At 53.5% G+C, this 15210-nt stretch overlaps 4 protein-coding genes across 4 annotated transcripts; 3 read left to right on the top strand and 1 right to left on the bottom strand.

Annotated features, from left to right (window-relative positions):
• Positions 1-4464: 4464 nt before the first annotated feature.
• Positions 4465-6181, top strand: BDZ83DRAFT_585790 (ammonium transporter; the record flags this gene model as incomplete). The annotated part of the gene is made up of 4 exons (XM_060505874.1): positions 4465-4578; positions 4651-4715; positions 4779-5539; positions 5598-6181. 4 exons carry the CDS (start codon positions 4465-4467, stop codon positions 6179-6181), a joined length of 1524 nt encoding a protein of 507 aa, XP_060361269.1.
• Positions 6182-7213: 1032 nt separating this feature from the next.
• On the top strand, positions 7214-10271 carry BDZ83DRAFT_632701 (uncharacterized protein). The gene has a single exon (XM_060508990.1). The coding sequence runs from the start codon at positions 7474-7476 to the stop codon at positions 9967-9969; it is 2496 nt and encodes an 831-aa protein (XP_060361268.1). The 5' UTR covers positions 7214-7473; the 3' UTR covers positions 9970-10271.
• A 541-nt stretch (positions 10272-10812) lies between these two features.
• BDZ83DRAFT_755403 (protein arginine N-methyltransferase) lies at positions 10813-12102 on the top strand (the record flags this gene model as incomplete). The annotated part of the gene is made up of 4 exons (XM_060514607.1): positions 10813-10895; positions 10982-11125; positions 11212-11543; positions 11624-12102. 4 exons carry the CDS (start codon positions 10813-10815, stop codon positions 12100-12102), a joined length of 1038 nt encoding a protein of 345 aa, XP_060361267.1.
• Positions 12103-13565: 1463 nt separating this feature from the next.
• Positions 13566-15035, bottom strand: BDZ83DRAFT_585844 (uncharacterized protein; the record flags this gene model as incomplete). The annotated part of the gene is made up of 1 exon (XM_060505880.1): positions 13566-15035. The coding sequence occupies one exon, from the start codon at positions 15033-15035 to the stop codon at positions 13566-13568; it is 1470 nt and encodes a 489-aa protein (XP_060361266.1).
• Positions 15036-15210: the final 175 nt, after the last annotated feature.

Genomic DNA, 15210 nt, shown 5'->3' with positions numbered 1-15210 from the left:
GAATGACGTGACGAGGTGGCCGGAGGTGGTTCCTGGGGGTGGTATTGGAACCCCTTTAATCCGGGGAGATAGATATCCTAGTCACTGATTGTATGACGAGAAGAATTGAACAATTTGATCTGGGCTGGAAGTGGTGGCCAAACCCTGGTGCCCAGGTGGTGGACTGTGTGAGCTCCCTCTCAGGGCGAGAAGATTGGCCGCCGTGGGGGATAAGGCAGCTCAATTTGAGCACGGTCTCTGAGCTGATGCTTCTCGAACTCCATTGCCATGCCTTAGCAGCCCAACTAACAGCGAATCTACCAGATAAAAAGCACCACTAGTTGGTCGTATCACAAAGTGCTTGCCGCAAAGAGGATGCAGCGCCGATCAAGATGCCGGTTCTGGAAGGCGAAGAAGGTGTGTGAACAGACTGTACTCCGTAGTCCACGTACGGATAGTTTCGGTCAACGGAAGTTAATAAACCAACGGCCGGGAGGCTTGGTGCAGCCGATGGTTCTCAGCACGCCAGTCTATGTGGAACAGGTTGTAAGACGACCTGACAGCCCCTGCAGGCCGAGATGAAGCACTGGCGATATGGAGAGATAGAGGTAGGTACCAAGTTTCTGACACAGGGTGTGCGCCTCGGAGGATTTCTGGATCGAGAAAAGCTACACCTAGTGTAGTATCAGGCAGAGGGTCCATCTTCGTAGCCATTCTGCGTGTATTTACCACTTTGCATTTGACCCTTTTGCCAAGCGAGGATGATGGGATTGGTATAAAGTCAGTTTGCTGTTGGTTCAATGATAGCTTCGACAACAAAGAGAGGCAAATTTGAAGGGACATTTAGTGCTGTGCCATTCACTGAAATTTGACAGACGGCTGGACGTTCGAGGACACTAGAATTGGTAACAGGGACATGATGAAGGCCGCATGGGCATTCCCATAGGCTGGCGTCGGTGATAGGAGGTGAGGTGTTGAAGTTGCGTGGACAAGGAGAGGAGGGATGTACGTACTCCGTAATGGATGGAGGGATTGAGATTGACGGCAGGGGTTCAGAAAAAGCAAAGAAGGTTCGAAATGCAGACCTCGCCCCCACCTGCCATCGCTACTTCCATTCGTAGCACAGAACTGAACAGTAGCAATTCTTGGCAAGTTGGCCCTGGCCGGGGGAGGCTGCCGTTATTCTGACCAGGGCTCTATCGACCAATCAGGGGCGAATAGCTTATCATGACAAAATGTGGTTACTCGGCCTCTTCGGCTGGTGCCCTTGCCTTCTGATCTATCGGGCCCTTGCCATCTGCTGCCTTCCTCGGGCAGCTCCTGGCCTGTCGGTCTCCCATCAGGATGGTAGCGGCGGGACTGTCTGTCATCCTTGTTCGCTGTCCCAATCTGGCGTTAGGTGTTTGATATCACCACCACCAGGCAGGTGGGAAGGAGCAGCTCTTTCTTGCGAAGATGTCGATGTTGAGGCAGGCACGCCACACGCCGTGACACGGCAGGTACGTTGGCTGTAATTACACTTTCACTTTGCAGCCCGCCGCACCACGGACAGTTGCTCAAACTTATCCGAATATCACCTAACACCACCGACATGGGAAAACAAGGCCAAGACTTGTCATTTCTCCACGATCTTTCTTTCTAACTAACACTATTCATAATCATGACATGATGAAATAGTTAACGAATCTAACCAGCGCAAAAGTCAATCTTCCAGCCTCCGTCTAAGAACGACTCCAGCGTCGCATGAGGGACAGACTTTGAGTTCCCGCCTTGCCGCAGGACATCATCAGCTCAAATCCCGTCCGTTTCAGTGAGACATGAGATGACGGCTACTATGCCCTTCTTCGTCTCAAACAACGGGTAACGGGCAACACACGACACAGCACTCTCACGGTACGCAGTACGGCTACGCCCGCTAGGCACCGCCTGAAGCCTATTCCCTCCTCTTGCGAGGAAACGTTAAGCTCTCGCGGGCGTTTGGCCAAGACTTTCAACTGAGACCTGGTTACCAGCATCCCTTTCCCTGGGAGTTCTTCCGGGAAAAAAAGAGACCAACCAAAGAGAAAAACATCCGAATTTATCCCTTTTCCACGGCTTTTCTTTGGTGCTGCCACAGCGGCCGCTGCACCAAGACCTTTACGCCAATTTCTCACTCTGTGCGACAGCACGCCGCAAAGTCATCGTCGTCGTTGCCCGCAAACGGAGTGTTCATCCGCTGCTGGCTGGCTGTAGACGGCTGTTCCTGGCCGCGTCTGACATGCCTTGCGGCCGCTACAACGCGCTGCTCTGCCCTTTTTATCCTCCTGCTTAGTATCAGCATCAACTGTGTCACGCACGTTCACGCACGTTGCCCTGCTGGGTTTGCTACGCCGCCTCCTGCCCTTGAGGCCTGCTGGGTGCCGGTCAGCTGATCCGACAAAACGAACCACGGCTGCTGAAGGTCCCTCTGAACGATCAACCGCCGAGCCCGTGATGTACAAAACAATGAGCTGCCGGCACCTGCAGGCACAGCGTCGGATTCTGTCCCGACCGTGTTTGATGAGGCTTCCAGTAGCTGGCCATCAGTGCTGTATAGGCCAGGGGCTCTCTTACGCCAAGTTCGGTGATCCAAAATTCCAAGAGAAGCGACAATCTGCAAAGTTCAGACCAGAACGTCTCGTGTGTTCGGAGGAAACACTGGTACAGCGAGCGAGGGGTCTTGTCATGGCAGTGTCGGTACGAATACCTACCTAACTATAGGATAATTAGGATGACCAGTGGTAGGTAGGTATCCATCCCATCCGTACCGTACAAGTTACAACGGTCGAGCCGGCATTAGCCCAAACAATCTGCGCACACGACAGAAGACCTTCTGAAAGGCGAGAAGAAGTACGAATGCTCGATACAACAATTGGCGTCTGCGTTATTAGAGCGCAGCAATAATCGTGGCTGTTATCTGAATCCACGCTACGACTAGACCCTTGCTTTGATAACAATGGCCTGTGGTTCTGCGGGTTCTCCTCCCCCGTCCATCCCCCACCAATAACCAAACTATGGCGATTTCGACCCTGGTTGGACTAGACAGGGGCCTGGGGAAGGGCGTGGTCAAATTAATGAATTGAAAGCACATGCATTTCTCGATTGCGACTTTCATCCAACTGTATGGGAAGAGATGACTTTGAGACCAACTATTTGATGAACCATGAAGCACTATCTACTAGGTATCACAGACACAGAAGGCAGGAAAAGCCTCCTCGTCGTCTGATGACAAGTCTGACAAGTCAGCAACGATCCGGTCTGGAAGTGAGGACGGACGGACGTATGGAGTAGACCACGCCAGGCCGAAAACGGGTGACCGGTCCTCTGGTATCGAAGCCGTTGTGTCTTGAAGTCGTCGGGTCTTATCAAAACCCAAGCCTTCTGGTCTCTGGATGCTACCTTATGTACATTGGCTCAACCCCAGTTGCTTACCAAGGCGTTCCTTATTACCTCTTTCTCTTGTTCTCGCGCACCACTTTCGTTGCTTTTCCCCAACCTGCAATTATGCATTGGACATGCCCGATTGCTATGTCCCCGTTGCTTCAGGTTGTTCGCTGACTTGCTTCACAGGAAATCAGGAGAAATGATGCAGGATTCAGGAAACATCCGTATCCGTACAAACACGCAGCAAGAGAAGTGAAGAACAACCAACTTGCGGATACTGCGTACGGATACAGAGTTGCAGAGTACGGATACTATCCATGGATCTGCGTCGCAACCGACAAAGCCTCCACGAGTCCACCCCCATGCCTCGCCCCCTAGTCCACACCCCAAAGTTGTACCGATTGGCCTTGTTCGCGGCTCGCCCTGGTTGTAACCCTGCTTCGTTCTCGCAGGGCTTCCCACGACCTCCCACACACACCACTCTCATCTCACCCCCGAGAAAAACTCTGGCCACCCCCCCTAGTCCATTGCCGGCGGTCTTGGCCCAGGGCGGACAGGGCCTGTCTGCGTGGGATAGCCCAGAAGTCCCAAGCCGCAGCCTGTGGCCTCTCCCTCTCTCGCAGACTCGCACTCCTTGGAGAGTCTTTGGACCATGGGCCTTTTTGGCCGCGTCGGGCGAGTCCTGCCGTACCCGTTTAGCTTGCCCGCCACAAGCAGGGCTAGTCGCCATGCCGCCCGCAACGCAACTCTGCGCAGACTGTCGGGGCGCCGGGGCATCCACATTCATAAGCTTCGCGCATCCCACGCCCATTCTGACTGTTTCGTCCCGTCGCTTCATCCAGTGCTGTCCTTTCCGATCACCCCGCGACGGCCCTTTGCGCTCATTTTCGAGGCTTCGCTCATACGAAGAGCCAGCCGACAGGCTTCTTAATACGACAATCATCGACCGTCGATTGCAACTGGCGAACTTCTAGTGAAGTGTTGGTCTCCGTGCCCATCTACGACGACTACGACTACGTCCAGGCCCAGGCCCTCCAATTGCCGATTCGGCGATAAGATAGCGGCGACGACAATTCCGTCACGATGGCATCCCCTCTCGATCTCGAAAATCTCGACTATGTGCATCTCATACCCTACAATGGTTCTGGTCCCACCGGAGGAGATTCTCTCACCGAGGATCTGAACATTTGGTACGAGGTATGTCATTTTCAACTACGCTATGTGCAGACATTTGGTTCCTATGGTACGGCTGCTAACAAAGAGACACAGACTGGTGACATTGGATGGATGATTACCGCCACCGCGCTGGTGTTGCTTATGATTCCTGGCGTCGGGTATGGGCAATTTCCACCCTGATATCTTTTGAGAACCTGGCCAGCTAACACTGCTCCATCTAGTTTCTTCTACTCAGGACTCGCGAGAAGAAAATCAGCACTTTCTCTCATATGGCTTTCCGTCATGGCGACGGCTGTCACCAGTTTCCAATGGTTCTTCTGGGGTTACTCACTAACCTTCTCACACTCCGCTGGCGCATTCATCGGAGATCTTTCAAACTTTGGTTTCAAGGATGTTCTCGGCCGTCCCTCTGTTGGTTCAAGCCGCCTCCCGGATCTTCTGTTCGCCATCTACCAGGGCATGTTCTCCTGCATCACCGTGGCTCTTGCGACTGGAGCTGTCGCTGAACGTGGCCGCATGCTCCCCTGCGTCATCTTCATGTTTATCTGGGCGACAGTAATTTACGACCCGATTGCTTGCTGGACGTGGAACCCCAGTGGATGGTCCAACAAGATGGGTGGTCTCGACTTCGCTGGAGGTACACCCGTCCATATCGCGTCTGGCACGGCCGCTCTTGCCTACTCCATGATGTTGGGCAAGCGCCGCGGTCACGGCACTCATGAACTGAACTACCGACCTCACAATGTCACCCACATTGTTATCGGCACCGTCTTCCTCTGGGTTGGCTGGTTTGGTTTCAATGCTGGCTCGGCTCTCTCTGCCAACCTTCGTGCTGTTCTTGCCGCTGTTGTTACCAATCTGGCAGCCTGCGTCGGCGGTATTACTTGGTGCGTGTTGGACTACAGGTTGGAACGCAAGTGGTCAACTGTGGGCTTCTGCTCTGGTGTCGTTGCTGGCCTGGTCTCCATCACACCAGGATCCGGTGAGTTTGATTCACAGTAAAGAAACATGCAAAACTTGATTAGCTGATTTTGATACAGGATACGTCCCTGTGTGGGCTGCCGTTCCCTTCGGTATTCTTGGTGCGGCCTTCGCCAACTACGCTACTAAGCTCAAGTTCATCCTCAGAATCGACGACGCTCTCGATATCTTCGCCGTTCACGGCATTGGCGGTCTCGTGGGCAACATATGCACCGCCTTCTTCGCTGCCAACTACATCGCTCACCTCGACGGCGTTTCAGAGATTGACGGAGGCTGGATCAACCACAACTGGATCCAGCTCGGATACCAGTTGGCCGATTCCTTCAGTGGTGGCGCCTACTCCTTTGTCGGCACTTGCACCATCCTCTTCATCATGAACATGATTCCCGGCCTTCGTCTCCGCGCTACCGAAGAGGCGGAGATCTTGGGTATTGACGATGCCGAGATTGGCGAGTTCGCCTACGATTACGTCGAGCTTACTAGAGAGGTGCTCAACGACATGGACAACGAGGCTGCTAGCCGCTACTCCAACGATATGGCTTCTTTCCAGCCAATGGAGAAGAACAACAGCATTCCCTTGATGGACGCCCGCAACTTTGCCGGGTCATCGCAGTATCCCACACAATTCGGACACGCTCAATAAAGCGCGATGAGTACTGGTTTTAGACAACACTCACGGCTCATCGCCCGTCCTCGGCATATTCATCCTGCACACGCTCTTAGTTCGACACGGCCCCGCTGTATATAACGACACCATCAGCTTAAGGCATTGTCGCTGGTCCAACTAGGGGAAGCCTCAGCTTGCAAATGCCGAGCCAGGTGAGCCACGGAGCCGAGTGACAGCTGTACGATACAGTGGCAGAGCGAAACGCCACAAACTAGGAGAATGAGGACACGAGGAAAATGTTATTGTATATATTGGATTTAAAGCTACGGTGATACCATGGGGAGCGAAGAATGAGGCGGTCTTACCCCGACCGTCTGTCCTTGTAATTATGTCAAAAAAGCCAGACAGACCCGTCATGATTTTGGGTTATTTATTTCGTCCTATAGACCAGGATTTCAAACAACCACTTTTCTTTGGCTCAACTTGAACATCCGAAACACTGGCTCACTGCGAAGGAGTTGTTGCTGCTGTGATACCTCATGTTGTACATGCTAGCTCATACTACAAAAGGTAGGTTTGAGTCTCTTTGTTGTAGTGTATTAAGTCCACGTGGTTTAACGTACTTAGTAGTATTCACTATTCAGATGGAGTTAGGAAGGTCAATTCACCACAGCAACTGGAAGGAAGGATTGTCGATAACCTGAAGCTCCCACCAGATCCTGCAGGTCCCCGTGCTGCTGGCCGAGGCTAAGCCGCTTTTGCTGCAGAATCCCCTTGTAGGGTGCTTGGGTCGATCGGTTGCAACCTGGCGGGCGTCAAACCTGCTTGGAAGCAGTCTATTTTCCTCACATACCCTTTGGTCCTGTAGCCCTCTGCCTATCAGACGCCCAGGCTCCTGCGTTGCGGCCCTCACATGGGGCAATTGTCAGTGCTCACTGCTGAGGGCGACCTTAATTGGATGACTTGCAGGTGGCCACAGCACTAATGCGGCATCCTTCCCCACGCAGGGCACCCAGATTCGGCCATTTCCAACACCTTACAGAGACTCCAGGTATTCATGGGTCCTTGGATGACATCCATCCCTTCCATCCATTAACACAACGTCGTCAAATGACAACTCACCTATAAGCTACCCATTCCGTATTGGTGTGTATGTGTGTGTGTGCCGCTCTCTCTCGACTTCACTCAGGCATCACTCAACCTTCCATCCATCTCTGCTGCCATTGTTCCACGAGTCTCAGGCAACAGCGACGTGCCGCCACCGACATGACATTGGTTCACAAAAAGCGAAAAGTATCCCGTGCGCCTCTTTGACGACAGTTACTACAATGGCCGATGCAAACACATCCTTCAGAGACAAAGCGCGTTTCTTCCGCCAGCTTGAATCCATTGGCAGGCAAGGCGAGGACGGCGAGGATGATGACGATGATTTCCACGAGGCCGAGCAACGCATAAGGCAACAACTAAGAGCGTTCCAAGCCGCAGCGCAACTTCGCCATCCACTCAGGGAAAGACCACAGCCGGAATTGCAGTCGCCTCTCCTTCCTCCCCCTCGCCAGCAAGAACAACAACAACAGCCACAACGGCGCGTAAGCCCCAGGCGGACCTCTTCAGCTCCGGTATCAGCGCCCCTTACGGAGCTAAAACGGAAGGAAGTCATCGAGCGGACACCACTTGCCGAGATCAAGGGTCTCGGAAGGAAGGAAGCTCCCACTGAAGACCTCAGCTTCGTCGAAGACACGCCTATTCCCGAAACCTTGGCTCGGCCACCACTTCAGCCGTTGGTTACTCTTACCAGAAGCGCTACCACACCGCTTTCTCTTACAAGACACGTTTTGCCGCATCGTGTAGATAACTCGCCATCCATCGCCGCGATGAAGAAAAGAAAGAGAGAGCCTCCCATCAAGTTGCTACCCGAGGCGCAGCAGATCTTTCGTGGACTGCGATTCCATTTCATTCCAAACGATGACATCGCGCCAGCCAGGAAAATTCGGATACGGAAATCGCAAGAGTTTGGTGCCCTGTGGACCCGATCGCTTGACAATGCGACGCATGTCATTGTCGACCGGCGCCTTGACTGGAAGAGTATCGAGAATGTCCTCAGTTCGGCAAGCGAGGGGTCATCGTACATCGTCCTGAACGAGGATTTCCCGCTGGACTGTATCAGATTCAAAACCCTGCTCAACGCAAAACAGAAGCAATATCAAGTATCTGGTTGTCCTGAGCCACCGCATTCGCCAACCTCGCCGGAACCCAAAACTTCGCCTCACACTGTTCAGCCTTCAATCGGACCAACGGCGCGAGATTTGCCGCTGAAGAAGCGTCAGACCAATCCGAAGAAGTGGGATTACGCCCCCCCGCCGTCAACTCCATCTCGAAGTCAGGAGTCTTCTGGAAGGACAAGTGGAATTGCAACCGTTACCGCGGAACCCTCCGTCTTGAGAGATATCACAGAGGCTGTGCAATCAACAGCTACAAGCGAGGCTGCATTTCCACAAGATGCCGGATCTTACGAAGATGTCCCTGCCACAGCAGAGAAGCCAACCTCTACATCAGAAGATGAGCTTGAACACGTCATTTCTCAGCTGCAGCAGTTTAGAGATCTGCCACTGGAGCATGACGACGACGACGAGGATGATGCTTCAGCAACGTCGCCGCAGTCATATGAACAAGGATCAGGCAGTGAAGGCTCGGATGATGAACTTCAAAGGAAGAGAAGAGCTGTCGCAAGAAGTAGGGGGCGAAAAGAAATGACTTGGGAAGACAAGTTCACGTGTCATAAAGGGGGGACTCTAGGGAGCGACCAGCACAACCCCAACTTCCGCACAATTGAGATCCTGCAGCAGATGTGCAGCTACTACGAGCGTATCAACGATACATGGCGGCCCATTGCCTACAGAAAAGCCATTACACAGCTCAAGCGGCAGCCCGCCAAGATTTCGACCGCTGAGGAGGCGATCCGACTGCCTGGCGTTGGCCAAAGGTTGGCAGACAAGATTGAGGAGATTGTTACCACCAATCGCCTCAAACGACTGGAAAATGCCGAGTCGGATCCGATGGATGAAGTTCTGCAGAAATTCTTAAAGATCTACGGTGTTGGGAGCATACAGGCGAGCCATTTCATTGCTCAGGGGTTCCGAACGCTCGATGATCTCAAGCAAAAAGCGAAGTTGACTGTGAACCAACGAATTGGTATCGATCATTATGACGATCTCAATACGCGAATTCCCAGGCCTGAGATGAAGTGGTTAAGTGCGGTAGTCAGGTCAGAGGCGGCCAAGCTGGATCCTACTGTGCAAATCATCGTTGGAGGCAGCTATCGTCGCGGAGCACAAAGTAGTGGGGATATCGACTTTATCGTCACGAAGAAAGGGACTAGGGCATCATCGGAACTAATCACTTTCCTGCGGGACCTGATCGAGGCACTTGAAGCACAAAGGTTTCTCGTTGCTAGGCTCGCAGGATCCAGGGACGATGACGGAAGCAAATGGCACGGCTGTTGCGTTTTGCCAAAGATTGAAGGCTTCAACGACCAAGAGTATCGGAAAGTCTGGAGACGTGTGGACTTCCTAGTCGTGCCAGAAGCCGAAATTGGGGCGGCACTGATCTACTTTACAGGCAACGACATTTTCAATCGCAGCATGCGACTTCTGGCATCGAAGAAGGGAATGCGGCTCAACCAGAGAGGTCTTTATAAGAACGTGATGAGAGGCCCGGGACGCGCCAAGCTGACGGAAGGAGAGCTTGTCGAGGGTCAGGACGAGAAGAAGATCTTTGATATTCTCGAGGTCAAGTGGAGAGAGCCACACGAGAGGTGGTGTTAAGGACCGAGGCACACTCTTATCGACGGTACTTGGCATAGCGCGGCGTTGGGTGGCTTTTGTTTGGTCTAGTGTTTTTGGCTCTTGAGTCTTGAAGAAGAATTTACATGATTCTCCAACCAAGCTTATATTTGTAGCTGTTGTGTTTGACAAGGTGAACTAGTTTTGCTGGAAGCATTAGAATGTTGCCCCTCGTTGTACTCTTGTACACCTTAAGTGAAGCTCTTGGATGGAAAAGCTTCTTCGGACCCGCACACCTTAAACTCCATCAACGTGGTGCGCTGGCGAGGGGCGAGGAACGGGCCGGCAGTAAGGGTCTGCCAGTGTCAACAGTCTAAAAGCTACCTATGAGGTGGGTAAAGCAAAAAAAAAAAAAAAAAAAAAAAACCTAAGGGAGAAAGAAAAAAAAAACTTCGGGTGGGTGAGGTGGTCTGGCCGAAAGTGGGATGTGGAGACTGAGACCGATACAGGGTGCAGGCGGTGACGGGCATTGCGAGGCGCAATCAGGATTGGTTTTTTTTTTTGCCAGTCCCTCCTTCCCCTCCAGTCTCTGTCAGGTCCATTCTGCCCGATCGTGTTGAAAGTCCTCCCCCGGTCCAGTGCCCAGCCTGCCCCGCCGACCCTTTCCTTCTTCTTCACCGCGCGACTACCTCTGCCCGTGTTTTCTTTCCCACCCCGAAATTCTCTTTCCTTCCTCATCCTTTCCAGTGTGTTCGGCGATTCATCCTACACATACCCAAGCCGACCCGTTTGTCTCCTTCTCGTCCCTTCTTCTTCTTCAACCCAGCGAGCTTCGACGGTAAAAGTCGTCGCAAAAAGAAGATTTCACATACACCAATCATCAAAATGGGAGGCGACAACATGGAGGTCGACGCTGCTGAGCAGAAGCTCAAGAGCATGGAGCACTCTGAGCAGCACTACTTCAAGAGGTATGGCAGCAAGCTGGACAGCAGAGCTACAGAGTTGTCCACCGCAAACCCCCAGAACCATTGCTAACATTTGCGCTCCTGCACAGCTACGACCACCACGGCATCCACGAGGAGATGTTGAAGGATGAGGTCCGCACCCGCTCCTACATGAACGCCATTGTTCAGAACAAGCACCTCTTCAAGGACAAGGTCGTCCTCGATGTTGGCTGTGGTACCGCCATTCTGTCTATGTACGTACGCTCGGCTGTCTCAAACAAGATGCCATACCTGCGCAGCTCATTGAAGCCGGGTTGCTAACAGTGTATTCTTTGCACAGGTTCGCCGCTAAGGCTGGCGCAAAGCACGTTATCGGTGTCGACATGTCTACCATCATCTTCAAGGCCCGCGAGATCGTTGCCGTCAACGGATTGTCCGACAAGATCACCCTGATTCAGGGCAAGATGGAGGAGGTCGAGCTCCCCTTCCCCAAGGTCGACATCATCATCTCCGAGTGGATGGGCTACTTCCTTCTCTACGAGTCCATGCTGGACACCGTCCTCTACGCCCGTGACCGCTACCTGAACCCCGACGGTCTCATCTTCCCCGACAAGGCCACCATCTTCGTTGCTGGTATCGAGGATGGCGACTACAAGGACGAGAAGATTGGATGTAAGTTGCAATACCACCCATTACTACCACACCGGCACAGCTTCGCTGGGTTATGCAAACAGAAGCTGACCACAAGATAGTCTGGGACAATGTCTACGGATTTGACTACAGCCCCCTCAAGGCCACCGCTCTTGCTGAGCCCCTGGTTGACACGGTCGAGATGAAGGCGGTGGTTACTGACCCCACACCTGTCCTGACCCTGGACCTCTACAAGTGCCAGGTTGCCGACCTTGCCTTCACCTCTCCCTTCAAGCTCTCCGCCCGCCGCGATGACTTCATCCACGCCCTTGTTGCCTGGTTCGATATTGACTTCACGGCCGCCCACAAGCCCATCCGCTTCTCTACCGGTCCCCATACCAAGTACACCCACTGGAAGCAGACTGTCTTCTACCTCAAGGACATGATCACCATGCAGACTGGCGAGGAGGTCGAGGGTACTCTGCAAGTCAAGCCCAACGACAGAAACCGCCGTGATCTTGACATCAAGATTGACTACAAGTTCTTGACCGAGGACCCCACTCGTGCCGCTGAGGGCCAGTGCGAGTACAAGATGTGCTAAGCATCCAATGCTTGAGCACTGAATTCTTTTTGCTACCACCTTTTCGGATAGCTTGCCCCTGGAATAAGGGGTAGTACATCACCAAGCATCGCAGCGTTTCGTTCAAAAGCCGGAGCGTCTAAAAAAGTGGACGTCCTCATAGTGAGGAACCACTGAGAACACCGGCTCCGGCCCTGGGTTACGAACCTGCACTGCTTCTTGCGCCCACCGGTTTTTTTTTTTTTTTTGAGAGGAGATGGTCCTAGCCTGGCTGCGTAACCTGCGCCGGCAAAGGAGGCACGGCGCGGCCTTCTTTCATGACACATCACACCCTCTTGGATTTTTTGCCTATTCTGGTTCTTGATGACAAAAAGGGTCACCGCCGATAAAGGTGCGGATATGAGGACAAACAGAGAAGGAGGAGAAGAGATGACATAGAGTCCCAAAAGCATTTGCAGTCACAGCGCCTGCAACAATAGATCATGACTAATGAATCAGACATGAAGCTCCCACGTCTTTTTTGCTTGACCCCCTTTGTGCTTTATCTTGACTGTGTGTGCTCAGTGGCAAGCGATTTCATGGTGCTCAATCACGTGTAAAAGTTAGAATCATGAAGTACTTTGAGAGCGCGTTGGTATGGGGAACTTTCCCTCTAAGCTTGCTGGTGAAAACGATCAACCCTGACTGGATCGAGCTTCCAAGGGGGGATGGCACAATACAATACGCACATAATGCTGCTACACGACCTTGACGCCAGCTACTTGATTTGTTTATCAGATTCATAGTAGTATGGGTCAGGAGATAGGTAGAATTGCTGTTCGGTCGGGTCTGCTCTTCGCTTTCCCATTGAATCTCTTATACAAGGTATCTACACTGAACATGAGAATTGAAAACTGTCAATGGCCTCTCTTGGGTTTAGTTTGTATGTTCTGAGTCTTGAAACTCGTCATTGTGCATATCAAATCTAGAAATCTATCAAGAAAAGCATCGCTATGCTACCCCTTTTCCAACTACCTCTCCTCCACATAAAACAACCAACTTAAGAAGAAAAGAGTAAGGGACACGGGCAAATGGGATTCTAGGTTCTAGAAGGAATATTATTAAAACACTCTCTCTATCTTCAAGGCCCCGTCGCTATGCCCATAAATGCAAAAACCATGCTGCCAGATGCTAAGTGAAGTTTTGTATGTGAAAAATGATTTTCTCCCTTTTTGAATAGCCAACCCTTCCCTGAGCCCCCTTACCGCCCATACCGCCCCTTTGAGAAACGCCAAGTCCGCCTTGAAATGCTTATCTCGCGATGGAATCTGTAGAGAGAACCCCCCTCTTTTCCCTCTTATGCTCATCTTCTTCTATCTGTCTATATAGCAGTATAGTATAAGTCTATTCCAAAAACACCAGGGTATGGCTTCGCTCAACCCCACTTCACTCTCTCTCTTTGCCCCTCTCACACATATACACAATCCCCGTGCCTCAATAACCTCTCACATACCCCCCGGCCCATGCGTAACCCAATCCTCAATCGTATCTTTGCCGCGAAACACAACGCCCATCATGACGGTAAACTCATCCACCTCCCTCGGGTCCGCAAGTGCCAGCAGGCCCGAAAAGTCCATCCGCCCAACCCACCACGTCGTGTCGCCCTCGCGGGACCGGTTCCACCGCTCCGCCGTGGTGGCGGCCCACAGCCGCGCCTGTGCCGTGAAGCTCATGTCCGCGAGGCCGAGGGGGTGATGATGATGTGGGAGCTGATGGCCACCGCCGCCACCACCACCACCTCCTCCACCGCCGCCGCCGCTGGCGTGATGTTGCTGTGGTTGTCCGGGCCCTCCTCCTGCTGTCCCCGCGCCGCCGAGTTTGCCGCCATATCCTCCGCCACCACTGCCGCCGCCGCCACCCTGTTTCGCTGTAGAGTACACCGCCCTGACGAGATGCGCCATAGCGAGTACCCGTCGGATCGATTCCGCCATCAGCCACCGCCGCCAAGCAGCGTTGAGCTCCTCTTTTGTGAGGCGGGCGCCAGGGGTATTGGAGCGCGAGTGATCCGGCGAGAGGTCGTGTTGCGGGTACGATCCCGCCGATGAAGAGGGCTGCTGGTGATGCGGTGGGATATGCGAGTCCGACATGACGGTGGACGACGACGGCATGGCTTCTTCGGCTGAGAAGACGCCGGTCCCGACGCGGGCTTGGAGTGCCGAGGTCCACGTCGCCAATAATGGCTCGACCGAGTCCGCGAGGACGCGCTGGCGTATGTCGCCGTCGAACCAGCGCATGATCTGGTACATGACCAGCGCCTGTAACGAGGCAACCTGCTGCGGCAACGTCCAGGCCGCCTGCTCGGGGACGTAGAGCAAAGCCGTGGCTTTTGCTTCCACGACGCCGAGGACCAGCGCCGCGTTCTCGTCGTTTTTGGCGGCGTACGCCGCGCACGCACAGAAACAGTCCTGGAGCACGGGGGGCAGGCCGTCCGCACCGTTCGTGGTGGGCAGGTAGAGCGCCGGGTGGATAAAGGGGGCAACGCCGTTCTGGCTCACCCACCGCCGCGGATACGACCGAAACTGTTCGCTGCAGTACATGACGGCGTCTCGCGATAGACAGTCGCTGGTAGGCGCCATGAGAGAAGGTGATGGTGTTGGCGCGGCCGCCGAGGCGTTGTTGTAGTATAGGGCCCACGAGTTGTCAGTCTCAGGGACAACGGGAACGGGCATGATGTTGTGAAGGGAGTCAGTTGGCGTGCCCGCGGAACCGCTGAGGACGTCTGTGAAGAAGTTGAAGTCCGCCGCTGCCACAGCGGCTTCGAGTGACGGGTAGTTGCAGTCTTCGAACCCCTTTTGGGTGCACCGGCCGCACCGGGGGAGTCGTTGGTCGCAGCGGCGCTTTGCTTGCTGACACGCAGTACAGGCGCGGCGCCGGGTCGATATAAGGGGTGAGGAGGCACTCGACTGACCCGACATGGTGGTCGAGTCGGCAGCCCACAGAATGACTTGGTGGTGTGTGGCTTCTGGTGTGAAGTTTAAGGTATGTTGGAGCCGGGTGATGCCGAGTAACACGCGGTGGTTTCCTGGGCCGTGTAAGAGCACTAATATGTAACGTGCTTGCGTCTGGTTGTCTCGTTATCGGTTCTCTGGT

The sequence above is a fragment of the Colletotrichum acutatum genome (genome assembly GCF_030867785.1).
Source record: "Colletotrichum acutatum strain CBS 112980 chromosome Unknown BDZ83scaffold_100, whole genome shotgun sequence".
NCBI lineage: Eukaryota > Fungi > Ascomycota > Sordariomycetes > Glomerellales > Glomerellaceae > Colletotrichum > Colletotrichum acutatum.
The sequence above is the reverse complement of the archived record's forward strand: the minus strand, read 5'-3'. Positions and strand labels throughout refer to the sequence as shown.

Coding starts and splice junctions, on each gene's coding strand:
- BDZ83DRAFT_632701 (XM_060508990.1), top strand. CDS start 7,474: ATGGCCGATGCAAACACATCCTTCAGAGACAAAGCGCGTTTCTTCCGC.